Genomic DNA, 27,828 nt, shown 5'->3' with positions numbered 1-27,828 from the left:
CGGGGTGCCGAGGTCTGATCATGGGCGCCTGAGGTCTGTCTGTCTCTGCCCACAGCGAGCCGGCCCCTCTCCTGCGGCCCCCGCCCCTCACCTGCCCCAGCCCCACCCCCGCATGCATGTGGATAGACCCCACGGGCCGTGGCCAGCGCTTGTCCCTGGGGCCACACAGGGACACGGGAGGCCACAGTTATTTATTGATCACAATTGTGGACATTAAAACGGAAAACTATGTTCACACACGCCGTCTGGGCCTCCTTCCTTTGGGGCCCTAGTGTAGCCGACTGGACACCCCCCTAAGGAAGTGTCCTGGCCTGGGAGTCCTGGGTGGGCAGCAGTCCTCCCGGGCCTCTGTCTTCAGGCTCGGCCCTCTCCTGTGGGCTGGGCTTTCCCTGCAGGGCTGGGGGCTGGGGGTGGGCGGGACGTCAGTGTCAGGAGCTGAGCAAGGAGAGGCGTGTGATCTGGCCTGTGTCCGGGGTGGGCACGGACCCCTGAGCATCCTCTCGCCTCTGAATTCAGCAAGGCAGCGCTAATGTCAGCTCTCCAGCGGTTAAACGGCGGCCCCGAGGCTGTGTGGCTAGAGGCTGCTCACCCAGCATGGGCTCTGCTGGCCTCTGCCAGCCCCTGCAGCCCAGATAGGTATCGGCCTTCACGGCTCACTGCCTTCCTCCCGGCATGGCCTGGCTTGGTCCTCCCACGGGTAGGGGATGGGCAGGCAGGAGGGGTGCCCGGGACCCCCACAGCAAATCACTTCTCTCCTGGGGGAGCTGGCCAAACCCCCCACGCCCACCCTGGAATGGGCCCTGGAGCCCACGCTGAGCCTCCAGGAGGAGAAGCAGCTCCTGCCTGCACCTAGTTTTCTGAGCTGGGCTGGGCCAGCCGGGCTGGGGCCAGTCCAAGCAGGCTGGCAGCGGGCCCCATTAACTACCTGGGAGATAGCATCAGCCCCGACCCTGCCTCAGGGCAGCCAGAGCTGGGGTGCTAGCTGGCTAGGGAGATAGCATCGGCACCCACCGCCTTGGGGCAGCCAGAGCTGGGGTGCTGCCTGGCCAGGCGTGGAGTGCTGTGGGGACAGGTCCCAGCTGGCCCCTCTACCCAGAGGCTTCTTGGAGGGGCTGCAGGGAGCCCTGGGCAGCCAGGAGGTGTTCTCAAGTCCCTACTCTGAGGGAGACTCCCTATCCTCAGCCCCCGCACCCCACATGCCCACCGCACCCCACATGTCCACCGCACCCCACATGCCCACCGTACCCCACACGCCCACCGTACCCCATATGTCCACCGCACCCATGTCCACTGTACCCCATATGTCCACTGCCCCCCAGTTTCTCACCCCCACTGGGCAGACAGGTGAGCATGGCCTTGCTGGGGGCAACAGCACGCGTCTCCCAGGTGTGGAGACATGCACGACCTTCTTCGCTGTCAGGACAGGCCTCCTGGAGGGTGCCTCAGCCAGCAGGTCACCCACCCGTGGTCCAGACCCAAGGGCCCTGCTTGGGGGGGTGGCCTGGGGCTGCCTTGCCACTTGGAGTAATGAACTTGCTGGTTGTGGGGGGACCGTGGGGGACCCCCTGAAGGGGGGTGGGCTGCACGGCGTCCGGCCGTGCAGGGGACGTGGGGATAGTGTCCGGGCACAGGGTGCAGCCTGCAACGTGGTGCAGAGGCAGGAACGCCGCAGCATGGGGAGTCCTCAGGAGACTTGATTTTTCTTTCATAGAAGCTTCCGGGCCGAGGCCTGAGACTGCGCTCTCCCTCCTCCACCCGGCCCAGCTGCATCCCTGCCAGTGGCTCCTCCCACTTCCTCCGTTCTAGTTTCCAACAACAGAGGCTGCAGCCACCCAGCCCCGAAGCAGGGCCCAGCGAGACTGGCCCCAGGTAAGAGACCCCCTCCCCTGGCCTCTCGTGGTGGGGCAGGTGGAGGCCCTCAGAACAGGCTGCCTCGCCCCTAAGGCGCCAGAAGTCTCCCTGACCTGAGGGCTCAGGTAGAAGGGCTATGTGTGGGTGACCCCCAGGTAGAAAGGGGTTCCGTAGGTAGATGGATTTGAGAAATGCTGCTTATCTGTCTGATGCCCGTGAGCGCATCTGGGGCTCAGGGGAAAAGCCACAGCGCGCTCCATGGCTCATGTGTCTCCCAGACTCGAGTTCCAGGCACCTAGACACTAGGTGGCCACTGGGCTTGGGGGTCAGGCAGACCCTCAGGACCTGGAGGACCCAGCCTCATAGGAGGGCACTGGAGGGGTGACTTTGCCATTCCCACACACAGTGGGGCCTTATTCTCTGTCTTGCAGCCCCAACGTGATCCAGCTGCAGAGAAGCTGAGACGGTGATTACGACTGACTGGACTCCGGCCTCCGGCTGTCTGCACCTCACACTGGACCTGCCTAGAGACTCCACTGGCTCCCGGCAGTCCCGGCTGCTGGGGCGGATCCGGGTGCCCGCAGGGGCTGCAGGAGGGCCCCGGGGCCTGCACTGCTCCCCCGATGGCCTGCTCTTCCTCACGGCCGGGGCTGCACCCTGTGTCCACGTGCTGGATCTGGAGGGACGCCCCGTCTGCCTCCTGCCCTGCTGCACTCCGGGCACCGGGGCCTTTGTTCCAGAGGATGTGGCTGTGACAGTGTCAGGGCTTGTGGTGGTCAGTGATCCCATCCACGGGGCTGTCCATGCCCTGCAGCACACAGTCCGGGAGCCCGGAGGCCGCTGGGTGACGGTGGGCACCTTCCCGTCTCCCCGAGGGCTGGCTGTGGATGCCCTCGGCCGCCTCCTGGTGACAGACTACTTGCCCGGGACTGTGCACAGCTTCACGTTGGGCCCTGCTTGGGAGCCCCTGGCCCCAGCCTCCATGCTGGGTCTGGAGGGCCCCTGCTGGGTGGGCCCGGGGCCTGATGGGGGCCTTGCGGTGAGTGAGGAGTTTGGGGATGTGAGGCTGTTTGGCAGTGCCCACCAGCCCCTGGGCTCCCTGGGGGGCTGGACGGGGCACACTTTCGGCTGCCCAGCGGGCATCTGCTCCAACTCAGAGGGCAACATTATTGTAGCAGACGAGCAGAGGCGTCAAGTGACCATGTTTCCCCGGGCTGGGCCACCCATCTGCCTGGTGTCGGAGGGGCTTGGGCAGCCCTTGGGAGTGGCCTGTGCACCCCAGGGCCAGCTCCTGGTGGCTGATGCCAAGGACAACTCCATCAAGGTGTACCAGGGCCTCAAGGAGTTGGCCTGACCTGAGGCTGCGTTGGAGCAGGCCTCCTGTGCCTGAGGCCAGCTCCAAGGCCCTTGGATCACCGTGGGAGGAGTCGTCAGGGTAGATGGAGCCTGCAGACTACGGGCATTGCCTGCCTGATGCCAGCACCCCTGGGCTGGGCCCTGGGCTGGGCAAGAGTTCTCCTGCTGGTGAGGCTCCGGATCTCAGGGGCAGCCCAGAGTCAGTGCCTCCCAGGCTGCCCCTGCCAGGCCTGCAGCCTCCCCTGCCGGGGCCGCTCTCTGCTGTCCCCAGTGCCCTGGGCCCTCTGCGGAGAGCAGGGTGAGGGCGGCGGGACGGGGCTGGGGCCGGGGCCCTCCTGGAATCCCGCAGGGCCTGAGGACCTGTCCACCTGGCGAGGCTGGGAGCAGGGCGGGGTCCGGGTTCCACGAAGGCCAGGTTCAGTCGGTTTCTCAGGCGAGGAAACCGAGCGGACGGAGGGCTGGCGGCCCGGAGGCTGGCTCGGGAGGTCCGGGCCTGGGGGCTGGGCGGGCACGCTGCGCCGCGGAACGCTCGGGCCGGGCGGGCTGACAGGCCGGGCGCCTTTGGGGGCCGGACCGTCGCGCGGCAACGCGCGGAGCCGGCGGAAGTGGGGCTCGGATCCCGCGGCTGGGCTGGAGGCCGCGAGCGCCGTCGTCTGCCCGGGCCCGCCCAACCGGGTTCCCAACCCCATCCGGACCCTGCTGCCCGAGCGCGCGGCCCCGGGAGCACCCGGTGAGCAGGGAGGTGGGCGGCGCGCGGCGGGATCTCGGGCAGCGCCCCTGCGTCTCCGGGCCCGGGCTGGGGGCCCCGCACTCCCGCCCGCGGCGCCGCTGGTTCCTCCTCCGGAAAGTGGGGCCGCCCCTGGGCCCGCGCCCACCTGGGCCCTTGTGGACCCTGTGCAAGGGCGGTCGGCGGTCCGGGCCTGGCTGTGGGCCCTTCGCAGTTGTCCCGGGTTGCAGGAAAGGGCAAAAAAACAGAATCATAGGCTCTTCTCAAATGAGAGGGGAAAGCCTGCTTGAGGAAGGCAAGTTTTTTTTTGTTTTTTGATTTTTGAGACGGGGTCTCACCATGTTGCCCAGGCTGAACTCGTGTTTATTTTTCATTATTTATGTATTTATTTTGAGAGGGAGTCTAGCCCTGTCACCCAGGCTGCAGTGCAATGGCATGATCTCGGCTCACTGCAACCTCTGCCTCTGCCTCCCGGGTTCAAGCGATTCTCCTGCCTCAGCCTCCCGAGTAGCTGAGACTACAGGCGCCGCCACCACGCCCGGCTAAATTTTGTGATTTTAGTGGAGACGGGGTTTCACCCCCGTCTAGGCTGGTCTTGAGCTCCTGACCTCAAGTGATCCGCCCACCTCGGCCTCCCAAAGTGCTGGGATTACAGGCGTGAGCCACTGCGCCAGGTCCGTTTATTTTTCAAACAAGGCGCTGGGAAACGCAAATTCTCCGGAGCTCTTGTGGAGCGATGGCAGGGAGGGGCGGCTCAGCCAGAGATGGCCCTGGCCCGTCCTCACTGGCAGGGGTCCCACCGTGCCCTCATTCACGGGACAAGAGGGAAGTTTTACTGCTTTATATGGTCGACCTCCCTACCTGCCTGGTCTGGGAATGGCCTCACAAGAGCACTCAGGCTCATTCTTAGCAGAGGAAGCTTTTCTGGCTAGCCTGGCGCGCGCGTGTGTGTGTGTGTGTGTGTGTGTGTGTGTGATTTCTCCCCTGTCTTTAAAGATGATCAGGTTGCCGGTGTTTCTGCCGCTTTCTCCCCTCCTGCACCTCCTCTGCTATCGATCGGTTCTCTTTCATCTTCCTCTGGCTGTGTGATCACAGCAGCCTCTAGTGCAGGCTTCTTCGTGCTGTCGACCGTCCCGGAGGCTGAGGTGGGAGTGTGACGGGCGTTTGCCCCACGGTACGTTGAGTTCTGTCTCACTACCCGACAGATAAGAACAGCTTCTGCCCTCCCATCTCCTTCAGTAGACACAAGGCGCTGCTTTTTTTTTCTTTTCTTTTTTTTTTAGGTAAACTTTGTAGATGAAGCACGAGGAATACACACAAAGCGCACAGATCCTGAGCACATCGCTCGGTGAATTTACCCAAAGTGAGCCCACTGCAGAACCAGCCCCCTCAGAACGTCTGTTTACTGTTAGACCAATTGTGTTTTTTTTTTTTTTTTTTTTTTTTTTTTTGAGACGGAGTCTCGCTCTGTGGCCCAGGCTGGAGTGCAGTGGCCGGATCTCAGCTCACTGCAAGCTCCGCCTCCCGGGTTCACGCCATTCTCCTGCCTCAGCCTCCCGAGTAGCTGGGACTACAGGCGCCGCCACCTCGCCCAGCTAGCTTTTTTTTGTATTTTTCAGTAGAGACGGGGTTTCACCGTGTTAGCCAGGATGGTCTCGAACTCCTGACCTCGTGATCTGTCCGTCTCGGCCTCCCAAAGTGTTGGGATTACAGGCTTGAGCCACCGCACCCGGCCCAATTGTGTTTCTTTTCCGACAAGCTCTGTGGGCGGTTTTCCTTAGTCCCTGTGAAAGCTCTTCCCCAGCAGGGCGTGATGAGTCCCTGGGCTGAGCTGGTGTGAAAGGTGGGCTGGGCTGGGTGGTCGGCCTGTGGTGGTCACACAGCCAGATGCACTGGGCCCCACAGTGCTCTGGCCCTGTCACGGTGTCCTTGGTGCCCCACCTCAGCTGGCCTCCAGGCATCCGCCTGCCGCCTGCCCTCTCTGGCCACTGAGGACATGGGCATTTGGGGAGTTCTACAGCCGACCCAGAAGGCCCTTTCCAGTTAGAGCCCAAGGCCTTGAGCGGTGGGACCCTCCAGCCCCGGTGCGGGCTGCCTGCATGGGAGGAGAGCAGCTGCACCAGGGACCTCTTAAGCCCCAGGCATTTCTGTGTGAGGCCTCATCCAGGGCCCCTCCAAGCTTTGGGAGAGGACTTCCAGGTCACACCACCCCAATGTGTGCGTCCCACTGTGTTCGTTCGTCCCTAAGGGCGTGGTGGGCTCTGGGACCTCCAGGCGTCCCGCTCTGTTCCCTTGTCCCTAAGGGCTTGGTGGGCTCTGGGACCTCCAGGCGTCCCGCTCTGTTCCCTTGTCCCTAAGGGCATGGTGGGCTCTGGGACCTCCAGACCCAGGCTCAGGCCATGCTATGTCCTTCCCTCGAGTGTGGGCTCCATCCTGGGGGGTAGCTGCTCAGGGTGGCTGCTCCACTCTTCGTGCAGGCGAGATGGGGCTTTCTGTGTCTGAGGAAGACGAGCGGCCCAGCCAGCCGGCCAGCAGTGCTCCCACCACTAGGGGTCCTCCTGCCCTCTGGGACCCTGCTGGGGAGGGCAGCAGTGGAGGAGGAGGAAGCCCCAGCTGGCTGCGCGGCTCGCAGGGACCTGTGAGAAAGGGGGAGGAGAGGCCCAGGGCCTGGGAATTGCAGGCTTGGGTGGCCTCCTACTCAAAGGCACCTTGGAAGGCTGGCGTCCCTCAGCCTGAGAGTGCAGGATGCAGTTCCTCCACCTCTGCAGGACCTGTGAGCCTCTCTCTCCCCGTTTCTTTCTTTTTTTTTTTTTTGAGGCGGAGTCTTGCTCTGTCGCCCGGACTGGAGTGCAGTGGCCGGATCTCAGCTCACCGCAAGCTCCGCCTCCCGGGTTTACGCCATTCTCCTGCCTCAGCCTCCCGAGTAGCTGAGACTACAGGCGCCCGCCACCTCGCCCAGCTAGTTTTTGTATTTTTAGTAGAGACGGGGTTTCACCGTTTAGCCAGGATGGTCTCGATCTCCTGACCTCGTGATCCGCCCGTCTCGGCCTCCCAAAGTGCTGGGATTACAGGCTTGAGCCACCGCGCCCGGCCTCTCCCCGTTTCTAAGCACCCACATGGTTGGAGAAATATATCCTGGAGAGAAATATGCCCTGGGGTGGCTGTGGGGATGTCCGGGAGAGCCAGGCACTGCCCGGGTGCCAGTGTGGGCGGGGGTCAGAGTGGAGGCCGAAGCCCCGTGTGCCCTCAGCCTGCTCCCTGAGCAATGAGGCTGGTCCTTCCTGCCCCCAGGGAGGGGCTTGTGAGAGGCAGGGACCTGGGGGGGTGGCCCACCGTGTGCACGAGGGTAGTTTCGGCAGCCCAGCAGCACTTCGTTTTAAATTTTCATCTTTCTTCTTGCTTAATATGTGAATCATGGTTTGTCACGGTTTCAGTTGGCGTGACCTTGCTAATGAGATTGTATAGCTCTCCATGTGCTACACCTTTAAGAACACCTCTCTAATCAGGTTTCTTAAAAACAAAAAATAGAAGCCTGGAGTTCGGTTCGGCCCCACACCCCCGTCAGGTGGTCCTGAGGAGACTGTGCACTGGGCCGGCCCATCTGGAAATAGAAGGGCAGGCCTGGTGGCTGCATGTGCTTGGCTGCCTCATGTGGGTTGGGGTGAGGGCCTGGGGTGGAGGTGGGGACAGCGCTCTGGCTGCCCCTTGGAGCAGCATGGCCCACGTGAGGTGGCAGCCAAGGGGCCCTGTGGCCTCCACCACTGAACTTGAAGCTGAGGTGCCCCGACCTGTGGCCCTGTGGCTGCACCTGTCCGCCTGTCTGTGCCCCATCCCGCAGCCCACGGTGGCGGGACAGCAGCAGCTCTGAGCCGAGCCTCTCATCTTCTCTTCCAGCCTCCCAGCATGGTCCTCAAGGCCTTCTTCCCCACATGCTGCGTCTCGGTGGACAGCGGCCTGCTGGTGGGAAGGTGGGTTCCGGAGCACAGCAGCGCCGTGGTCCTGGCAGTCCTGCACTTTCCCTTCATCCCCATCCAGGTCAAGCAGCTCCTGGCCCAGGTGCGGCAGGCCAGCCAGGTGGGCGTGGCCGTGCTGGGTACCTGGTGCCACTGCCGGCAGGAGCCCGAGGAGAGCCTGGGCCGCTTCCTGGAGGGCCTGGGTGCTGTCTTCCCCCATGAGCCCTGGCTGCAGCTGTGCCGGGAAAGAGGCGGTACGTTCTGGAGCTGCGAGGTCACCCGCCGGCAAGCGCCCGATGCCCCCAGTGCCCCTGGTGAGGACCAGGTCATGCTCATCTTCTATGACCAGCGCCAGCTGCTGCTGTCACAGCTACACCCGCCCACCGTCCTGCCCGACCGCCAGGCTGGAGCCACCCCTGCCAGCACGGGGGGCCTGGCTGCAGTCTTTGACACAGTGGCACGCAGTGAGGTCCTCTTCCGCAGCGACCGCTTCGATGAGGGCCCCGTGCGGCTGAGCCACTGGCAGTCGGAGGGCGTGGAGGCCAGCATCCTCGCAGAGCTGGCCAGGCGAGCCTCGGGACCCGTCTGTCTGCTGCTGGCCAGCCTGCTGTCACTGGTCTCAGCCGTCGGTGCCTGCCGGTAGGTGTCCCAGGACAGGGAGGTGGCAAATAGGGGCGCCCCGTGAGTGCTGGCCTGTCCCTTTGTCTGTAGTGGGCACAGAGGCCCACACGGGCTCTTCCTGGGCCCAGCCCCCCCCCCCACTTCCTGCAGCCGGGCTTTTGCCCCACCCTGCCGTCCCAACCCTCGCCTCTCAGAGGGTGTCCCTCACCCCTGGGGTAGAGCCAGGTCCCCGGGCAGCCTCAGGGATTTCCAGGGGCCCTCCCAGTAGGTGTAGAGGGTGAACCTCAGTGGCTCAGGTCCCTGAAAGAGAAATCATGTGGTGAGCACAGATGCGACTGCTGCTACCTGGGGGCACTCCTGAGGGCACACGGGCCCGCTGGCCTCCCTCAGCCCAGCCCGTGCCCCCAGCAGGCCTCTGGGCACTGCAGTGCTCATGGGCTGGGGGGTGTCATCCACTCGCTGGCCCCGTGTGCCTGGGGGAGTGGTCTACAGGCCCTGCTGCGCTCCACACTCACAGGTGCTGCTGGCCAGGGGTCAGTCTAAGCCCAAGGGCTCTGGGGGGCACGGGGGCAGCCCTGAGCTGTGACTGAGAATAGAGGGCCCCTTCCACAGGAGACCTCATCTGCCTGGCGGAGGCACCTCGTGGGGAGCAGCTGGGGTCACCCTCAGTCGCCCCCTGCCTTAGATCTGGGGGTCCCTACTCTGGAAGCCTGGGGTGCTCTTGTGAGAAGCTGAGTCAGCCCAGGAGACCCCTGCCCAGGCTTCTGGACCCCATGGGTGGGGCGAGGCCCTGGGCCCGTGGGGGTTGCTGTTGGCTCGCAGGTGCTGCCTTGGCAACAGCTCTGGGAGCATGTGGTGACCACAGGGTCACTGACCCAGGGTCAGCACCTGCGAGGAGGCCAGGCTCTGTGTTAGTCGTGTGCACTGTGAGGTGGCTGCTGTGAGCACTGCCTGCCACCACCTGGGCCACCGAGGGCCCCTCCCACCTGCCTTCTATCCCGCTGAGCTCAGGAGTGTGGCCTGGGTGTTTGTGGTCCCCTGCACAGTGGGGGACGGTGGGAGGAGGATCTGGACAGGGGCACATCATTCCTCTCCGCTCCCACACAGAGTGTTCAAGCTCTGGCCGCTGTCCTTCGTCGGGAGCAAGCTCTCCACGTGTGAACAGCTCCGGCACCGGCTGGAGCACCTCACACTCATCTTCAGTACGCGGAAGGCGGAGAACTCTGCCCAGCTGATGAGGTGTGGGCCTGCCCTGGTCCCCTCTGCAGGGCTGGGTGTGTGCCCTCTGGCCCCTTCCCCATCCCCCTCCGCACCACGCTGACCCCTCCGGCCAGGCAGGCCTCCTCCTGCGGCCCCAGGCTGTGCTGGCCACCCTCATGCCGGCTGGGCCGGACTTCCCTTCCAGGAAGGCCAACACAGTGGCCTCCGTGCTGCTGGACGTGGCCCTGGGCCTCACGCTACTGTCCTGGCTCCATGGGAGAAGCCGCATTGGGCATCTGGCTGACGCCCTCGTTCCTGTGGCTGACGTGAGTGGACTGGGGTGGAGCCTGGTATCCTGGGTGGGCATGGGGACCCTTCCTGGGGCAGCAGAGCCTTCCCGGACCAGAGCCACCCCCACCCCAAAGCCAGCTCTACCTTCTCCATTCTCTGGAGACATGGCCCTCCCCGGGACCGGGAGCAGGAACTCCAGGGGTGCTGGGACCTGGGCAGGGCAGGCCTTGCAGGCACACCCCCCTTTCCTTCTGAAGGGGCCGTGTGCAGGCGCCACTGGGCTGAGGCTCTGGGGAGCCCGCCTCTGCCTGTGGGCCCAGCGTCGTGGTGTCTCCCTTGTGGCCCCTGCCTGAGGTCAGCGCTGCTCTCCTGTTTCTCTGGGGCCCTCTGCAGAGCCAGGGCCACAAAACCTTCCCCGTCCAGTGCAGCCCAGCTGGGACTTCCTGGCCTGCCCGCGTTGATTCTGTAACTCCCGTGCTGAGAGCCAGGGGCACAGCTTGTCTCCCATCTCCCACCTTCCCTGCATGGTCTGTGCCCCATTTCCAGCCGGGGGCAGCCCCCGCTTTGCAGGCCTAGTCTATTTCCACGCTGCCTCTGGGCCTTCAGCTTCTCTGTCTTCCTCCCTCAGCACCAAAGCCCCGTCTCTTCCATTAGGAGCTTGTCTTCCTGACAGGGGTGGTCCCTGGCTCTTCGGCCCACTCTTGGGCCTCTGTGGAGGCCTCCTTGAGGCCTGGCTGGGTGCGTCTTGTGTGGCCTGCAGGTGTGCACTGGGCCTGCTTGTGGCCAGGCCAGGCCTCTGGGGGCAGCAGTAGGCACGTCTGTCTGCCGTGGGCTGTGGAGGTGCAGGGAGACCCAACCCAGAAGGAAGGAGGGGCAGGGCTTGGGAAGGGGCTTGGCGACTTTGCCTGTGGTCGTCCCCACCCGCCTCTGGCCTTCCTTGTCCTAGACCTCTCTTTTGCAAAAGTGCTCAGAAATATAAATATTTAATTTAAAAATGAAAGTCTCTTCCTGCTGCCAAGCTCTTATCCTTTAAATATTAAATAAGCTCTATTTATAAAGAATGTTCTTTTCTCAGCCGGGCGCGGTGGCTCACGCCTGTAATCCCAGCACTTTGGGAGGCTGAGGTGGGCAGATCACAAGGTCAGGAGATGGAGACCATCCTGGCTAACATGGTGAAACCCCATCTCTACTAAAAATGCAAAAAATGAGCCAGGTGTGGTGGCGGGCGCCTGTAGTCCCAGCTACTCGGGAGACTGAGGCAGGAGAATGGCGTGAACCCAGGAGGCGGAGCTTGCAGTGAGCCGAGATCAAGCCACTGCACTCCAGCCTGGGTGACAGAGTGAGACTCCGTCTCAAAAAAAAAAAAAAAAGAACGTTCTTTTCTCCTTCTTGTCAGTCCTGCTGCGTCTGAGGCCTTGGCCCCGGCTTGGAAGGGGCCTGTGCAGTTGGCAAGTGGGGGCCAAGGTGTCACTGTCTTCTTGGTGGGGAGGCTTAGGCTCCCTTGGGGTCTGCCCCCCGGGGCCAGCACAGCCTCTGGATGCTGGGTTTCCTCCTGGGCGGCCAAGACCCTCCTTCCCTGTTTGCTCTTGGGGGTGCCTGTACCCTCAACTTGACGTCATCCTCCCTCTGGGGACCTGCCCTCCTGCCTTGTTGCTGCGGCCCTAATGGACTTTGCACTGTCTCGCTTACCTGTGGCCATCCGGGGCAGCCCCGAGCCTCTGTGATGGGGTGGGGCCTCTGGAAGGGACTGTGTCTGCTGTGGGCGCCCCTGCAAGGCTGGAGCTGAGTCAGGGTCTGCCAGGCCTCAGCGTGTCCACGTGTTTGGGGCTGAGGGCTCTGGTGGGTCCCGTGGCCCAGGTAGTGAGAGGGGAGGAAGATGGTGGAGGTGGGTGCAGGCAGGGGGCCACGTGCCCGGGCATGTCACCCAGGCCGGCGGAGACAGCCTCCAGACCAGCCTCCTCAGAACCCAGTCCTGGAGCCATCTGTGAATGGGAGCCCGTGTGCTGTCCACGCTAGGATGCAGCGGCCCCCGGCGGAGGGAAGGCTGACCAGGGTGGGGGCCTGTCACGAAAGAGCCTGGGGAGATGCAGGTGCTGAGCCTGGCTGCCCCTGCCCCAGTGTGGCTCGTGTCCCTGCAGCACGTGGCCGAGGAGCTCCAGCATCTGCTGCAGTGGCTGATGGGCGCTCCCGCCGGGCTCAAGATGAACCGTGCACTGGACCAGGTGCTGGGCCGCTTCTTCCTCTACCACATCCACCTGTGGATCAGTGAGTGCAGGGCAGGCGGGGGCCCCAGGGACCCCAGAGCTTGCTGAAGAGGGTAGGGACCCAGCCAGGCCCCACCCCCTGCGCCCCCAGCTCTGCTCCCTGGCATCCTGTGTGTGTGAGGCTTGTGCTGGGCCGAGGGCTGGGGTCTGAGCGCCTCCTGACGGCCGACCCCACCCTGCCAGGCTACATCCACCTCATGTCCCCCTTCGTGGAGCACATCCTGTGGCACGTGGGCCTTTCGGCCTGCCTGGGCCTGACGGTGGCCCTGTCCCTGCTCTCGGATATCATCGCCCTCCTCACCTTCCACATCTACTGCTTCTACGTCTATGGAGCCAGGTGGGCGCGGGCTTCCCTTCCCCACCGCCCTCTGGGAGGTGCAGAGGCTCCGGCTGGGCATTCGAGAAGGGCGGGTCGGGCGAGTGGGGCGGGGCGGGGGCGGGGTGAGTGGGGCTGGGGGCAGGCCGGCCTGACAGCACTGCGTCCTGTAGGCTGTACTGCCTGAAGATCCATGGTCTATCCTCGCTCTGGCGTCTGTTCCGGGGGAAGAAGTGGAACGTTCTGCGCCAGCGCGTGGACTCCTGTTCCTATGACCTGGACCAGGTATGAGGCAGGGTTCCTGGCTGGAGGGGCTGACTGCCCCCGGCCTGCGTCCGCCGGGCCAGCGCGGCTGCTTGGGCACCACAAGGGGGCAGCCTGCTCCCGTCCTGCAGCTCAGGCTCGCACAGGCCCTGGGAATAGGTGCCGAGTCTGCGGTGTGGGCTGCACGTGGGGCTCTGAAGCTGCGCAGAGCTTCTCTGGGCCACAAAGAACAGACAGACACACAGCTCCGAAGGTGATGCTGGCACAGGGCCTAGAGGTGCCCAGGGTCAGAGACTGAGGTGACCCAGGTACAGGCCCTAGTGGTGCCCAGACTTAAGAGGCTGGCTCTGGCTGTCCCATCTGCTGCTCACACCTGACAGCCCCTGGATGCTCCATCCACAGTGTGTTCTTGGTGACTGTGTGGCCACGCACCCTCTTGGTGGGTCTGGCCCCCACCTGTCTCCCCTGCGAGTCCCCCAGTCCATGGGGTGGGTGGACACAGCCCTCCTGCTCCTGGGACTGCTTCTGAGCAGGCTGTCCCGAGTTCCCTCAGGGAGCCGCAGAGTCCCGACTGCAGCTCCGGGATGGGGGAGGGCGCAGCGCTGGGCCGTCCCTGGGCGCGGGGTCCTGCTGACGCCGGCGTGCCGGCTCTCCCCACAGCTGTTCATCGGGACTCTGCTCTTCACCATCCTGCTCTTCCTCCTGCCAACCACGGCCCTGTACTACCTGGTGTTCACCCTGGTGAGCTGAGCACCCCCAGGCCTGGGCGCTGGCTGTGGCCACTGGGCCTGGCTGCAGTGCTCTGTGTGGTTCCTGCCAGCACGGCCTGGGAGCTGTCAGCTGTGGGGCGGGCTGTCTCCTGCTGCAGGCCACGTGGGTGGCCTTTCAGGACCCTCTGGGCAGTGTGTGCTGGGTCCTGGAGCGGGCAGGGACCTAGCCTGGCCGGGAAGACCCCCTCACTGCCCTGGAACACATGGCTGGGTGCTTGGTGGGCGGACCCACGGCAGGTGGGGTCACGCAGGACGCCTTTCCTGGTGCCTGGCGCTGGGGCAGACAGTGGGAGGTGAGCAGAACCACCTGCAGCACCTGGCTGATCCCCAGGCCTCGATCCCCTCTGCGCGTAAGGCTGTGGGGAGGCACCTCTGACCTGGTGGGAGGGCCGAGTGCTCCACCTCCAGCTTTGCTCCAGGGCAAGGCCCAATGGCAGGCTCCGTGCCCTGCTCAGGGTGTGGTCCCTGCTCTCCCCAGGGCCCTGCAGCCTCTGGGCCCCCTTCATCACAGCCCAGGATGGGGTCGGGCTCCTCTGCCCCCAGGCACATCTGGCCGGCCGGTCCTAAGTGCTCCTCTGCCACAGCTCCGGCTCCTGGTGGTGGCTGTGCAGGGCCTGATCCATCTGCTCGTGGACCTCATCAACTCCCTGCCCCTGTACTCACTGGGTCTTCGGCTCTGCCGGCCCTACAGGCTGGCGGGTAAGTGCTGCGTACTGGACAGCTGTCCCTGGGTGGGTGGAGGGGAACCACACCTGTGGGCCCTGCGGAAGCAAGGACAGCACAGGCTGCTGTGCCTCCGGCCTGGAAGCCGTGGTAGACATGAGCAAGTGGGCAGGGAGGACAGGGCCTCCCAGTCCCAGAGGTGTGCAGGACCAGCTGCCTCCAGGAGGTGGAGAGAGACTCATCTGCTGGCGCAGGGTCAGACACCGGGCGATCCGAGGCCACAGGCCTTTGTTCTTGTGCCTTGGGATTTTCTGGGCTTGGGAGCCTGAACTGCAGGCCAGGGGTGTGGTGGGTCCTGAGTCGGCCAATCTCAGCAAACTTAGAGGCACTAAGAGCCAGCAGGGCGGCCATGATCCAACAAGTACCCTGTCCGCTCTGCCGGAAAACCCCGTCCACTCAAAAGCACGGCCTGCGCCTGTCCCTGGGGCTCTTCCCTGCTTGCCGGACACGTGGCTTCTTTCAGTGGAGCTCTGCAGGAGATTTTTTTTTTTTTTTTTTTTTTTTTTGAGACGGAGCCTCGCTCTGTCGCCCAGGCTGGAGTGCAATGGCGTAATCTCGGCTCACTGCAACCTCCGCCTCCTGGGTTCAAGCGATTCTCCTGCCTCAGCCTCCCAAGTAGCTGGGATTACAGGCGTGCGTCACCACACCCGGCTAATTTTTTCTATTTTAGTAGAGATGGGGGTTTCATCATTTTGGCCAGGCTGGTCTCAAACTCCTGACCTTGTGATCCTCCCATGTCAGTCCCCCAAGTAGCTGGGATTAGAGGCACAAGCTATCACACCCAGCTAATTTTTGCATTTTTAGTACAGATGGGGTTTCACCATGTTGGCCAGCCTGGTCTCGAACTCCTGACCTCGTGATCCGCCCCCCTCGGCCTCCTAAAATGCTGGGATTCCAGGCATGAGCCACTGCGCCTGGCTGCAGGCGGTTTGATGCTGCCCTGGCAGCGAGCTCCAGGAGTTGGGGTGGGGAAGGGGCAGGGAGAGCCTCGTGGGTGGCCACGGCCAGCAGCACCTGGGTGCCCCTCAGAGAGGAAGGTACCTCCGGCCTCTGCCCATGCGTGGAGCCGGCCCCCACATGTCCTCCCTCATAAGCCCCTTGCTGTCCTTGCAGCTGGTGTGAAGTTCCGTGTCCTGCAGCACGAGGCCGGCAGGCCCCTCCGCCTCCTGATGCAGGTGAGGCCCCCTCTGGCCAGGACGCCCCTATGCTGCTGCCCCTGTTCTGGGACAGTGGGGTCAGCTGGGTGTAGTGTCTGGATGGCACCATGCCAGCCTGCGATGAGCCACAGGGAGGGTCCCAGTGGAGCTGAGGGGCAAGGCCCACCCAGGAATGCCCCCCCTTACCCCCAGGGCCTGAGGACACTGGTGTGGTCCTGTGGATGGGGCCCATTCTGCCCTGTGTCAGAGGCGCCCTTGGCTGGCTGGGGCTGCCCTGGGCCCCACAGGGCTCACGTTCTGGGTGGAACAGAACCAGCTGAGTGAGCCCTGGAGTAGGGCGTGTGTCCCTGCAGCACGGCCCCTCAGAGTTGGGCAGCCCCGAGGCGAGAGGCAGCTCCTGCCTCCCCACAGCGCTCCCTTCTGGCTGCAGGCTCACCTGCCTCCCTGGGAACTGGGACCGGCTTATCCCACAGGCGAGGGAATGTCCGGGACAGCGCTGGCCCTGCCCCACCACTGCCCGCCCCCGCCCTCTCTCTGCAGATGGGGTTGGAGCTCAGACCACCCCGCTGACCGCTGCCCTTGTCCTTCCAGATAAACCCACTGCCCTACAGCCGCGTGATGCACACCTACCGCCTCCCCAGCTGTGGCTGCCACCCCAAGGACTCCTGGGGTGCCCTGTGCCGCAAGCTGTTCTTTGGGGAGCTCATCTACCCCTGGAGGCAGAGAGGGGACAAGCAGGACTGAGGGAGCCGGCCACCGGCTCGCCCAGAACCACTGCACAGCCACGGCCAGCCCTCTGCCAGAGTGGTGCCAGCACAGCTGGCTCGTGGCCTGTGCTTTGTGGACGCTGCTATGTGCTCCTGAACACGGCAGGCCCTCCTATCACACCTTGGGCTTGGAGGTCATTGGGGGTGAGCAGATGTGGGGGTGGCCAGCCCAGCTGGCCGCGCTCCATCACTGGCACTGCCTGCCTTGGGACCCGCTTCCCACCTGCTGCAGTCACCACGGTGGCGAGCACAGCAGCCCCAGGTGTCCAGAGCACTGCCCCATGCCCACCCTGCGTACCCAGGTCCAGAAGGCCTGTCCACCACAGCTGTCCCCAGGTGGAGAGGCCAGCTGGTCTCCCTGGGGGCTCCCCAGTGGCTCTGCCCTGGCTTGGGGGGGGTGGAAGGACCCTCCCAGGATGAACCCCCCAGGGCCAGGCACCCTCCGGCTCCCTCAGCCAAACAGCACCCCGCATGTGGGGGACTGAAGCAGTCGCTGACCCCTGTCCCCAGCTCCAGCCCTAGCGGGCCTGGCCCTCACTCCCTGAACCACATGGGGTTTATTTGCTGATGTTCCCTGGAGAGGTCGCTTTGTGAAGGAGCTGTCAGCAGGCCATCAGCCAGGCTGCTGTGGGGGCGGGAGCAGCCTCAGTGTCAAGGGCCCGCCCACTGACCCAGCCATCCCTATTCGTGAGTGGTGCCCCTGCAGCAACAGGCCCTTGGGCCAAATCTCCTGTCTCCCATCATGGGCCTCCCAGGGAAGGCGGAAGCCCTGCTGTGCAGACAGCTCTGTGGCCCACGGGTGGGAGCAGCCTGGGAGGGGGCTGTGGCACCTGCCAGACAGTACGGCCTGGGCGCGGCTGTTCCCTTCAGGAGGGGAGCCTGCAGGTGCTGGCTGGTGAGGGGATGACATGCGCTGTGGGCGGGAGGAGGCAGCGCCCATCTCAGCAGCAGCAGGACCACTCCGGAGTCCCTGGCGACCCAGCACTGGGGAAGCCGTCAGCTGCTGTGCAATAAAACCTGCCCGTGTTTGGAGCGCAGGCTCGGCCCCGGGTCCACGTGCACCACGGGTCCAGGGACGCTCCAGGGTGGGGATGCGGAGGCTACCCGAGGGATTTGGGCTGCCACACGTGGGCCTGCCCTGCGGAGTCGACGCCGGTTTCCTGCTCAAGGCCCTGACGACGGCTGACGGGACAAACTCGCAAGCCCTGGGCCCTTGAGGACTTTGGTGTAGGCGGGTGAACCCGGGCCCCCCACCTTGGGGTCATGGCCTTGCCCTGACATAGATGGCGCAGGGGTGTAGGCCTCCAGGGGTGGGGCGGGGCGAGCAGCTCCAGCTGGGTCTGTGGAGTCCATGCGGGGTGGGGCCCTCATGGGTCCGGGCCCAGTAGAGCCTGCAGCTGCCACATCTGCTAACGGCCTCTGTTGCCTGCAGTGCAAGGGGCCCACCTGGCAGGCCCCACAGCCCACTCCCGGCCCGAAGTGTACAGGCCTCCATCCGACCTGGACTTCCGGGCAACCAGAGGCTGGACTCAGAGGCACTCAGGGGCCACCATCCCCTACCTGTGTCCCCCGCCTCCCCCCAGCTGCCCACCTGGCCCAACACTCCTCCCATCTGTATCCCCCCACTCCCCCTCCAGCTGCCTACCTGGCCTGTCACCCCCCACCTGTGTCCCCTATCCCCCATAGCTGCCCACCTCGCCCCCCACCCTACCTGTACCCCCACTCCCCCTCCAGCTGCCTATTGAGTCCACCAACACCCCCAACCTGTACCTCCCACTCCGCTCCAGCTGCCCACTGGGCCACCACACCTCCTGGGCTTCCACCAGGTGAAGGTCCTGACGCTCAGCCCACTGCTGTGTGATGGCCATGTCATGGGTGATGTGTGGCAGCGGTCACCCCTCTGCTGGGCACTGGGCACTGGGCTGACTGCCTACCCTGAGGGCCAGCCAGGTTTGGCGCCAGAGCTGACCAAGGGAACAGTGTCAGCCCAGCCACTCGCAGCCACCAAGAGGTGCCACCTACACCTCCAGACTCCGGCTGTCCTCCCTGTACAGCCTCTGCCTGGAGACAGCCTACCCCTGTGGGGCGCCCCTCATTCCTCCACCAGAGCTCTGGCCACCCCGCCTCACCGACCCAGACAGGACAATGGGCTGGAGCTTTTCCAAGGCCTGCCCAGGACCATTTATGGACCCTTAGGACACCCTGAGAAGCAGACACCTTCCCTTTCAGAGCTGGGGCCGCCCACAGAGCAGGGTCTCACCAGTACTTCACAGATTCAGACTTACAGAAACGCTGTGAGAATAACACAGGGTGCTTCCAGCACCCCTCACCCACATGCCCCCACGACCTCGTGCCGTGTGTACGTTTAAACATTTTTGTCTTTTTTTTGAGTCCGGGTCTCACTCTACTGTCCAGGCTGGAGTGCAGCCTCAATCTCCCTGGGCTCTGGCGGTTCTCCCACCTCAGCCTCCCGAGCATCTGGGAGTACAGGCACCCACTACCATGCCTGGCTCATTTTTGTGTTTTTAGTAGAGACAGGGTTTCACTGTGTTACCCAGGTTGGTCTTGATCTCTTGGGCTCAAGCCACCTGCCCGCCTTGGCCTCCCAAAGTGCTGGGATTACAAGTGGGAGCCACCAGGCCCAGCCAGCACATTCTTTATATTTTTCTGCACCATTTGAGTCAGCTGCCCATTTTGGCTCTAGAATTTTCAGCGTGCATTTCCTCAGAACAAGGCAGCCAGTGCGGTGCTCAAATCCGGGGCTTTTGCACAGATGCCGTCCAAGCCACCGATCCCATTCCCCTGTGTCCCATGTGTCATGGGCCAGTCTCCAAAGCCTCTGGTGCTTTAGGGATGAAGCCCGTTACTCAGGCGTGTCCCTGGTTGGGTCTGGTGATGACCCTCATGATGAGATGCCACTCATGCTTATGGCAGCAGTAGCAGGGCACCACCCAGGGTGGCACACAGTCCACCTGTTCATCCCAGCAATGCCAATGTGACTACTTGGTTGAGGTCCTGTCTGCGGGGTTTTCTGCTGCAAAGCCACGTTCCCTTGTCATTAGTAACCTGTCCTAATGGGGACCATGTTCACGCCGTCCCTCACTGCCCTCATCCACTGCACACTGTCCACCAAGGTGACTGGCTCTGTCCACTTGGGATGTGAGTGAGGCCTCCCCGTGGCGGCAGGCCAGGACCAGGGGTCCCTGAGTAGCTGAAACTTGTAGGTGCTCCCTGGGCACAGGGCTTCAGGGGCCAAGGCTTGTCTGCCCCACTGGACAACTGTCCACCCCCTTAGCAGGACTTCGAGGATATCCCAGCGGCCGCTGGGCACCCAGGGCGCAGGGCGGACACCCCAAACCGCTTCCGTTGTCCCCCAAGCCCCTCAGTTGGACGGGGGCTCCGCTTAGTGGCCTGGCCTGCTCTGCCAGTGGGTGTGGGGCGTGGCAGGAGCGGACTGTCAGGGTCTCCACCAGACACTGCTCAGGCCTCCGAAGTGAGTGCCCAGGTGGTGGCTCACCCAGAACTTCTGGTGGGAGGTCTTCCCACACTCCACTGTCCCTGGCTGCCCTGCCCCTGGCCTGAGGTCCCTGAGCAGCAGGGATGGTGTCCTGCCCCGGGGGCCCAGGCCTGGCTTGGTCACGGTGGACCCCAGGATATCCTGCGTAAGTGCACGCAGCTGCATGGGAGGCGCAGCCCCTCGGTCCACAAGGCCTGGATGCCAGAGGGCGGCACCCCTGTCTGTCCCTCCTTTCACTGGGCATGCTGCCCCAGACCCATCTAGGTTCCCTGTGACGCTTTTCTGCTCAGAGGCTGGGAGGTCATGGGGCACAGCAGCTTTCCGAGGATCTCACCCTATGGAAAGGTTCCTGAACCCACACCACAGGTCCCCACCAACAGGGCTGTGTCCACAGGCTGTGGTGGGCAGGTCCAGTGGGAGAAACCTGACTTCCTCATCAGCCAGGGGATGGCCCCTTCTTGTCCCAGGAGGTGGGAACCACAGCTGGGTCTGGAGAGCATTTTACTTATTTTTCTTTTTTAAAAAAGTTTATTTTTGTGAAGACCATAAGAACATTTTTAATTGTTTATTTTTGAGCCCCTTTTTTTTCTTTTTTTTTTAACTGAGACAGAATCTTGCTCTGTAGCTCAGGCTGGAATGCGGTGGCACAATCTCAGTTCACTGCAACTTTCATTTCCCGAGTTTAAGCAATTCTGCCTCAGCCTTCCAAGTAGCTGGGGTTACAGGCACATACCAACCTGCCCAGCTAATTTTTGTACTTTCAGTGGAGAGACGATTGTCACCATGTTGGCCAGGCTGGTCTAGAACTCCTGACCTCAGGTGATCCACCCACTTCAGCCTCCCAAAGTGCTGGGATTACAGGCCTGAGCCACCGTGCCTGGCCTCAGAGAGTGTTTCGGATTTACATTTTCAGGAAAGGGGGAGACAGCGGCTCACCACTATCCCCGCTTCCAGGCAGCCTCGGAAACCGAGGAGGAAACATCACACCTTTGGTGCTTCCCATCCCTGGAGGGAGGGGCCTCAGGAACTTCACAGCCAGGGCTCAAGTCTGGGCACAGTGACCTCTGGGCAGAAGAGGCTCTCCCTGACCTGCCAGGTTGATTCCAGGTCAGTTAATGCCTGGGGAACTTGGCAAGACGCCATCTCTACAAAAAATACAGAAGTCAGCCGGGCATGGGGGCACCTATAGTCCCAGCTACTCGGGAGGCTGAGGCTGGAGGATCGCTTGTGCCAGGGAGATAGAGGCTGCAGTGAGCCGAGATCGCGCCACTGCACTGCAGCCTGGACGACAGAGGGGGCCCTGTTTCAAAAAAGAAAAAACTGGTGTGCCCATGTGGTCGCCGCTTAGTCAAGGCCGTGTCTTCAGCTCTGGGGGGGCGGGAGGTCACTGGAGGTGTGGGGCCGCCCGTCCTGGCGTCCCTCTGGGTGAACAGCACCTGCTCCCGGAGGCACAACCCGGGTCGGGGTCCCTCGGGAGGAGGGTTCTTGCCGGGCTCTGCTCCTCGCCGGCCGGGCAGAGGTGACCGGCTCCGCACCCGGTCTGGAGAGGGCTGCGCTGGGTCGACGCTGACGTTACTGCTTTTACTTACTACTGTAACAGCGTTACTGAGCGCAGAGCACGTATCACAAAGCTCACCCGTTCCGAGAGTCACTGACGTTTAGTAACTTCACCGAGAGTGGCAGACCATCCCCACGACTGTAGGACCTGTTCATCACCCCAGAAAGAACCACGTGCCCACTCAACTCCCGACCCCACGCCGGGGCCCGGGAACGCGGCCGCCTCGCTCGCCCACGCACCTGCGGCTGCCGGGCCCTGCCGGGCCCAGCGCTCGGCGGCGCCCCCGGGAAGACTGCGGTCCGGGCCCTGGGTCCCCGTCCAGAGGCGCCGCTGCCGCGGTGAGCACGTCAGGCCGGGTCTTGAGCTCGCGCCGGCCGCGCTCCCCGCCTCTCGAGCTGTGGCGGCCGCGTCCCCGGGCGGAAGGCTCAAGCTCGGTGACGCCGCGGGGTCCCAAAACCTCACCGCCTTCGCTGACTCAGTGGCGACCCAAGGGTCCGCCCCGCCGCCGCCGGACGGAAGTCCCGCCCCCGCCCCGGAAAGGAAGTTCCGCCCCGCCGAGCGCCGATTGGCCGCACCGCCTTGGGGAGGACGCGCCCAGGACTACCCCACCGCCTCCGCCGAGGTTTCTGCGGTAGCAGGCGGCAAAGCCTGCGAAGGGCTTTCGTTTCCAAGACTCAGCCGCCTCGCCACTGCCCGAGCGCGGCTGCATCCCGCCGTCCGTCCACGCGTTGAAGGGGCGGCTCCAACCTGGACTTCCGAGCCCCTGATTGGCGAGCGTGCAGGAAAGGGGCGGGGTTAGCAGAGCCGTGATGGACGTGCAAGCGGCCCAATGGCGCCGGCCGGCGAGGGGGCGGTCGAGGACAACGGCGTTGTGGGCCGGGGGCGGGGCAGCCGGTGGCTCTGGGATTTCTCTGGGAGGCAGCCGCAGGGAACGGAATGAACCTGGTGAACTTGTAATTGAATCAATGGTTCCGGGAAAGCAGGAGGCGAGTGGCCAATGGCGACGGCGATGAGGCAGGCGTCCGCTGTCTCCGCAACGCCGTGTGGGAAAGGGAGGGGCGGTCATGACAGACGGGCGAACAGGCCAATGGCTGAGGGAAAGAGAGCGGCGAGCGACCTATGGTGACGACGGGAAGGCAGGGCGGGGCGTCGAAGAGGCGGTGCGACAGGAGGCCTCGGGGCGCCGTGTAGGACGCGGTGAAGGCGGGGCAACCGTGACGGACGGGCGGATGGGCCAATGGGTTTGGGAGGGCGGGCGAAGGGTGGCCAATGGCGGCGGCGCGGCCGGGGGCGGGGCAGCGCGGCGGCGCTGGTGGTGCGGGAAGCGGCGGGGCGGTGGCGATCCTGAGGTGCGCCAGGGCGACGGTCGGGGCGGGGCCGGCGCGGAGCTTCGGGCGCGCCCACTCTGCCGCCCTGGGGTGGACGCAACGGGCGCAGGTGCGGCGCGCGGGCTCTCTGACGCCGGGGCCTCACCCGGCGGTGCCTCAGCAGGCGGCCGGCGCGGGGCGCGGGCGGCGCGGCCATGGGCTCGCAGGGCAGCCCGGTGAAGAGCTACGACTACCTGCTCAAGTTCCTGCTGGTGGGCGACAGCGACGTGGGCAAGGGCGAGATCCTGGAGAGCCTGCAGGACGGCGCGGCCGAGTCCCCCTACGCCTACAGTAACGGTAAGGCCCAGCCCGCGGCGCGCGCTGCTACGCGGGGCCCGAGCCCGGCGAGCTGGGCGCGGAGCTCGCCCTCGGCCCGACCCTTCCAGGCGCCGCCGAACGTGCCCAGGAACGCCTTTGCCTGGCTTCCAGACCCGGTGGCTCGGTGGCTGCGGGGTGCCCGCGCTCCAGTCCCGAGGTGACGCCGGGGAGCAGGAGGACGGACCAGAGGGGCGCGCCCAGCGGGGACGGTGCCATGGACCCGGGGTCTGGGAGATGGTGTCACGGGTCCAGGATCTCAGGGGAAGGTGTCGTGGATCCTGGAGAAGGTGTCACGGGCCTGGGATCATCTGGGGTCCGAAGGAAGGTGTCGTGGGCCTGAGGGAAGGTATCATGGGTCCAGGATCTGGGGTCTGGGGAAAGGTGTCACGGGCTCAGTAGAAGGCGTTATGGGCCAAAGGGAAGGTGTGATGGGTCTGGGATCATCTGGGGTCCTGAGGGAAGGTGTCACAGATCTGGGGGAAGGCATCATGGATCTAAGGGAAGGTGTCATGGGTCTAGGATTATCTGGAGTCCGAGGGAAGGTGTCACGGACCCAGGTCTGGTGGCAGGTGCTGCTGGGCTGCTCTTGGGACCCGGTCTGGAGCATGCAGATGACAGGTCCTTATAGGCAGACTGCTCCCCTGAGGTATTTACTTACAGCTGAGGGAGTCAACACTTTGTGCTGGAAGAAAATACCTCTGTAATGAGTTACTGAGCATTTTTCCTTTTTTTTTTTTTTTAATTTTTTTTTTTGAGATGGAGTCTCACTCTGTTGTCAGGCTGGAGTGCAATGGCACAATCTCGGCTCACTGCAAGGTCCGCCTCCCGGGTTCAAGTGATTCCCCTGCCTCAGCCTCCCAAGTAGCTGGGACTGCAGGTGCACGCCACCACGCCCGGCTAATTTTTTGTGTGTGTTTTAGTGGAGACGGGGTTTCAGCATGTTGGCCAGGATGGTCTTGATCTCCTGATCTCATGATCTGCCCGCCTTGGCCTCCCAAAGTGCGGGGATTACAGACGTGAGCCACCGTGCCCGGCCTGAACGTTTGTTTTTAACTTCCAGTTGCATGGCTAAAATACACAAGATAGAGCGCATGACTGGGGCTTGCCTGCCTGAGCGTGCCTCTTAATTTAGGTATTCAACATAGCAAAGTGGTTAACAGGGTCAGTGAGACGGCGTGGTCCTCATCACCTCTCATGGGGGCCTGGACCGAATGGGATGTTTTCTTAGAAGACCTGGGTGGCCCCAGATGAACTGGGAGCAGTCAGCATCCAGCCTCCCCAGAGTCCATCTGCGCTTCAGGGAATGCCATCTACACTGGCGAACTTACCTCTCCTGGTCCCTGCCCTCTCCCCTTGCTTTGTTTCTTGGGCTTTTGTCTGTCCTGACTGCCCTGAGCGTCTGCTGTTTGCTGAGTTGCCTGCCCTTGGCTGCTGAGAGTGTGGGCACAGCATCCCCCACTCTCTCAGTCAGGGGTTGGCAGAGCGTGGGGTTACCTGGACTGACGCTGAGTGCGCTTCCTTCTGGCACGGCTTCAGCAGTGGGCAGCAGCACCAGGGGCTCTGGAAGCTTGTGCTCTTGGCCTCAGCCTGGAGGAGGGGTTGAAAAGGGCCAGGGAGGAAGAGCTCTGGGTCCATTTTTAGGTGGGGGGAAGTGTAAGGCCCACCAGGGGCATTGGGGGCTCACATGTTAAGCCCCTGCACCAGCCACAGCCTCCTGGGCCTGCACTTGACAGTGACTGTCTCAGAGTTGGGAACTCCTGACTCAGGTGGTGGGCGGCCAAGCTGATGGTGCAGGTGGCGTTGCTTTCTAAAGCCTGGCTCCAGGGGTGCTGTGCACTCCCAGGAGGCTGGCGGCGTGCGTGTTTGTGCATGTTCAGACGAGCACGGGAAGGGCTTCATCAGGGTCAGTGTTTTCCCGGGACATGAATGCTTGCTTCTGAGGGCCAGCTCAGCCACACTGGCCAGCTCCCCTACTCCAACCGCACCACACAGCCAGGAGCTGGAGAGACGGGACCCTCCTTCCTCCCTGTCCCCTTTGTCAGGCTGCGGGGCATTGCCACACTTCCTCTGACATGCTTGCTGAAGTGGGGCCAGTATTGTGTAAGACGTGTAGACCTGCCTGCTTGCAGAGACTTTGGAGGCTCACAGTGGCTTGGACCAGAAGCAGAGAGGAGAGTCCACTCTTAGAAAGACGCCACGTGCTCTCAGGGCCCGGGACATACTTCCAGGTCCCCGCGGGAGTCCTGTGGCCTCGAGCAGAAAAGGGAGTGCCTCTGCGCTGTGGAACGCGCTTTCCGTGTCTAAGGCCTCAAGGTTAAGACGTGCACAGCACAAGGAGCAGGTCTTTGTGGTCAGGTGGCAGCTTGCCAACCCCAGGGGCCAGCCCTCTTCATCAGGGTGAAGTTGGTGGATCTGAGGGTTTCCCGAGGGGCTGCGGGGTCTTGGAAACTCAGGAGCAGCTGGTTCTCAGGACTCAGTATCTTGAGAATGTATTCTCCTTTGAAAGAGTTGTAGCAGGAGCTTTAGGTCTCTGGCCCTCATGGGAAGGACGTATGTGTTAACCTTGTTGTTTTCTCTCCTTTATTGTGAGGTGCCCTCTGTGTTTCCAGCTTCCACGTTTCTGCAGGTCTCTCCGCGGGGCGGTGGATGCCGGTGGCAGGGAGGCCCCTTCTGTGCAGGGCTGGCTGCTGCAGCATGGCCCAGAGCTCCTTCAGCTCACACCAGATCACTTACTTGCCTGTCTAGCACGTTCCTCAGACAGGTGTGTGAGCGTACGTTGCTCTCTCCAGCTTCACAAACAAATGAGTCATCAAAGTGACCTTTTTCTTAGTACTGGCACCTGAGGCAGTGGCGTGTGACTGCACGCCCAGCACCTGTGGAGCCCCTGTGAGCTCCTCCATGTCCCCTAATGCGGGTGTGCGCTGGCTTTCTGGGTCTCTACGTCTGGAAAGGTTTTCCTTTCTTTGACACCCAGCAGTGATCTTCGGGAGTGCTTCATGCTCTCCTCAGGACCAAACAGAGCCCTTTGCATAGAGTGCCTCTGAGTGATGGTGGTGAGTTACCCAGCAGGAATTACGCTTCATCCGGGAGTGTGGGTGGCGCACGGTGGGGAGGAGGCAGCTTCAGTTTGGGAGCGAACCTGCAGTCAGGCTCCAGGGTGTGGGCCAGGGTGGTGGGCCCATGTTGGCCCTGAGGAACCACCCTCATGGGGTGCACACCCCTCCCCCAAGCCCAGGAAGCATCCTGCTGTGGCCAGGCCCGCTCCTGCTCTGTGAAGGGCATGGAAGGTCCTGGATTAAGGCAGTTCCTCCCTCTGTACCTTGTCCCCTACAAACCTTCCTGGGAGCGCGTTTGCCTCCAGCCACGTTTGTCAGGGTTTGTGTGCCCAGATCCTGGAAGACTTCAGAAGGGGTTAATCCTCTTGACTTTATTTCTCTCTCTGCTCCTTTGGGAGTCAGTGTTGGTGGAAGCTGCTGAGTGACACTCCAGTCCTTTGAGCCCGGCAAGTGGTGAGGAGAAATGGAGGGAGGCAGTTGTGGACATAGCAAGGCTAACATCGCAGTTTGCTGTGGACGTTGGGGTCTGATGGCCACTGAGATGTCTGCGGGGCCACACTCTGCCTGCTGTGCCCATGGGAGCGAGGGCACCCTGTGTGGGAGTCCCAGCTTCTTCGGCATCACAACTCCCTGAGATTTCTCCAAACAATTACAAACGTTTCTTCTCATCTGACTTGACATTCACGGCTCCAAAGTGGCCAATTCCAGGGGAAACTATCTTCAGAGGCTCCTCTGTGTTTCACTGTCCTGAGTGAAAACCACGTGTGTGTTGTCGGCTGCTTATCCCCAGGGCTCGCTGAGGCTTTTGCGGGAGGTTCTAGCTGTGTGTCTTTAGGTGACTGGACAGCCGTGCATGGCTTCCCTGTGCCTGCTGTTGGTGTTGGGCACCACTGCAGCCAGGAGTCCCTTCTCTTCCCCTGCACTTGATTGGGTTTTGCTCGTTTTCTTTTTTTTCTTTTTTGAGATGGGGTCTTACTTGTACCCCAGGCTGGAGTGCAATGGCATGATCTCGACTCACTGCAGCCTCTGCCTTCTGGGTTCAAGCGATTCTCCTGCCTCAGCTGCTGAGTAGCTGGGATTACAGGTACCTGCCACCACACCTGGCTAATTTTTGTATCTTTAGTAGAGACAGGTTTCACCGTGTCAGCCAGGCTGATCTCAAACTCCTGACCTCAAGTGATCCACCTGCCTCGAGGTTTTTGCTCGTTTTCTGGGACAGTGTTTTGGGGTTTGCTTTTCCTCTGTGAGGTGCCAGGTTTTCCAACAGGGTGTTGTTCTTGGAGGAACAGGGTGATCACCATGGTAACAGCTAATGCTGCCAACGTGTGATGAGTGCCTGCCAGCACTGGTGGGTGCTTCCCACTGCCCCCATGTAGCCCCCACCGCCACCTGTGAGAAGGCAGCGCCACCCCTGTTGTGCAGACGAGGGATTGAGGCTCAGGAGGTAGCAGCTGTCGAGGGCGGGCTCAGGGTCTGGAGGAGCTGCCCTGCACACCTCCTATGAAGCAGTGGACTTGATGGCTCTTCCCCCGTCCTCCTCCTCACCTCCACCTGGGCCTGGGGTAACTGCCACACACCTGCTTCTGCTGCACCATGTACACTAAGTTCTTCCGAGACCCGAGCCTCAGAGGACTGCCCCAGCCCCAGGGTGACCCTGGGCGGCATCTGGGAACCCACATGTTCAGGAGGTAGGACTTTGTGGGTCATTATAGCTTTTTTCTTTTTTCTTTTTTTTTTTTTTTTTTTTTTTTT

General features: G+C 62.9%; 3 protein-coding genes and 1 pseudogene across 7 annotated transcripts in view; 3 read left to right on the top strand and 1 right to left on the bottom strand.

Moving 5' to 3' along the window:
* PRR35 (proline rich 35) overlaps positions 1 to 237 on the top strand; it is a 5,178-nt gene extending 4,941 nt beyond the window's left edge. The window contains exon 4 of the mRNA XM_026447532.2: positions 13 to 237. Within this exon, the coding sequence (XP_026303317.1) occupies positions 13 to 18 (6 nt within the window). The 3' untranslated portion in view covers positions 19 to 237. The remainder of the gene's footprint in view (positions 1 to 12) is intronic.
* A 1,547-nt stretch (positions 238 to 1,784) lies between these two features.
* Positions 1,785 to 17,297, top strand: PIGQ (phosphatidylinositol glycan anchor biosynthesis class Q). Of its 3 annotated transcripts, none has more exons than XM_026447549.2 (12): positions 1,785 to 1,869; positions 2,283 to 2,890; positions 7,829 to 8,526; positions 9,616 to 9,747; positions 9,914 to 10,034; positions 12,138 to 12,264; positions 12,447 to 12,600; positions 12,753 to 12,864; positions 13,504 to 13,584; positions 14,198 to 14,312; positions 15,450 to 15,511; positions 16,085 to 17,297. In XM_026447549.2, the coding sequence occupies exons 2-12, from the start codon at positions 2,834 to 2,836 to the stop codon at positions 16,235 to 16,237; spliced, it is 1,812 nt and encodes a 603-aa protein (XP_026303334.1). In that variant the 5' UTR covers positions 1,785 to 1,869; positions 2,283 to 2,833; the 3' UTR covers positions 16,238 to 17,297. The 3 variants fall into 3 exon arrangements, with proteins under 3 accessions (XP_026303334.1, XP_026303333.1, XP_026303335.1); XM_026447548.1 differs by having other exon boundaries at positions 1,791 to 1,869; positions 2,258 to 2,890; positions 16,085 to 16,237; XM_026447550.2 differs by lacking the exons at positions 1,785 to 1,869; positions 2,283 to 2,890 and adding an exon at positions 3,635 to 3,937 and having other exon boundaries at positions 16,085 to 16,380.
* LOC111524140 lies at positions 16,384 to 17,004 on the bottom strand (annotated as a pseudogene).
* Positions 17,298 to 20,545: 3,248 nt separating the features above from the next.
* The window catches only part of RAB40C (RAB40C, member RAS oncogene family), a 30,743-nt gene continuing 23,460 nt past the window's right edge, over positions 20,546 to 27,828 (top strand). For 2 of the 3 annotated variants that reach the window (XM_026447554.1, XM_026447553.1), the window contains exons 1-2: positions 20,546 to 22,684; positions 22,827 to 22,999. In XM_026447554.1, coding sequence (XP_026303339.1) covers positions 22,605 to 22,684; positions 22,827 to 22,999 — 253 coding nt within the window. In that variant the 5' untranslated portion in view covers positions 20,546 to 22,604. Of the gene's footprint in view, positions 22,685 to 22,826; positions 23,000 to 25,610; positions 27,073 to 27,828 lie in introns of those variants that run through there. The other variant, XM_026447552.1, reaches the window with a different exon arrangement.

The sequence above is a fragment of the Piliocolobus tephrosceles genome, chromosome 17 (genome assembly GCF_002776525.5).
Source record: "Piliocolobus tephrosceles isolate RC106 chromosome 17, ASM277652v3, whole genome shotgun sequence".
NCBI classification, from domain to species: domain Eukaryota; kingdom Metazoa; phylum Chordata; class Mammalia; order Primates; family Cercopithecidae; genus Piliocolobus; species Piliocolobus tephrosceles.
The sequence above is the reverse complement of the archived record's forward strand: the minus strand, read 5'-3'. Positions and strand labels throughout refer to the sequence as shown.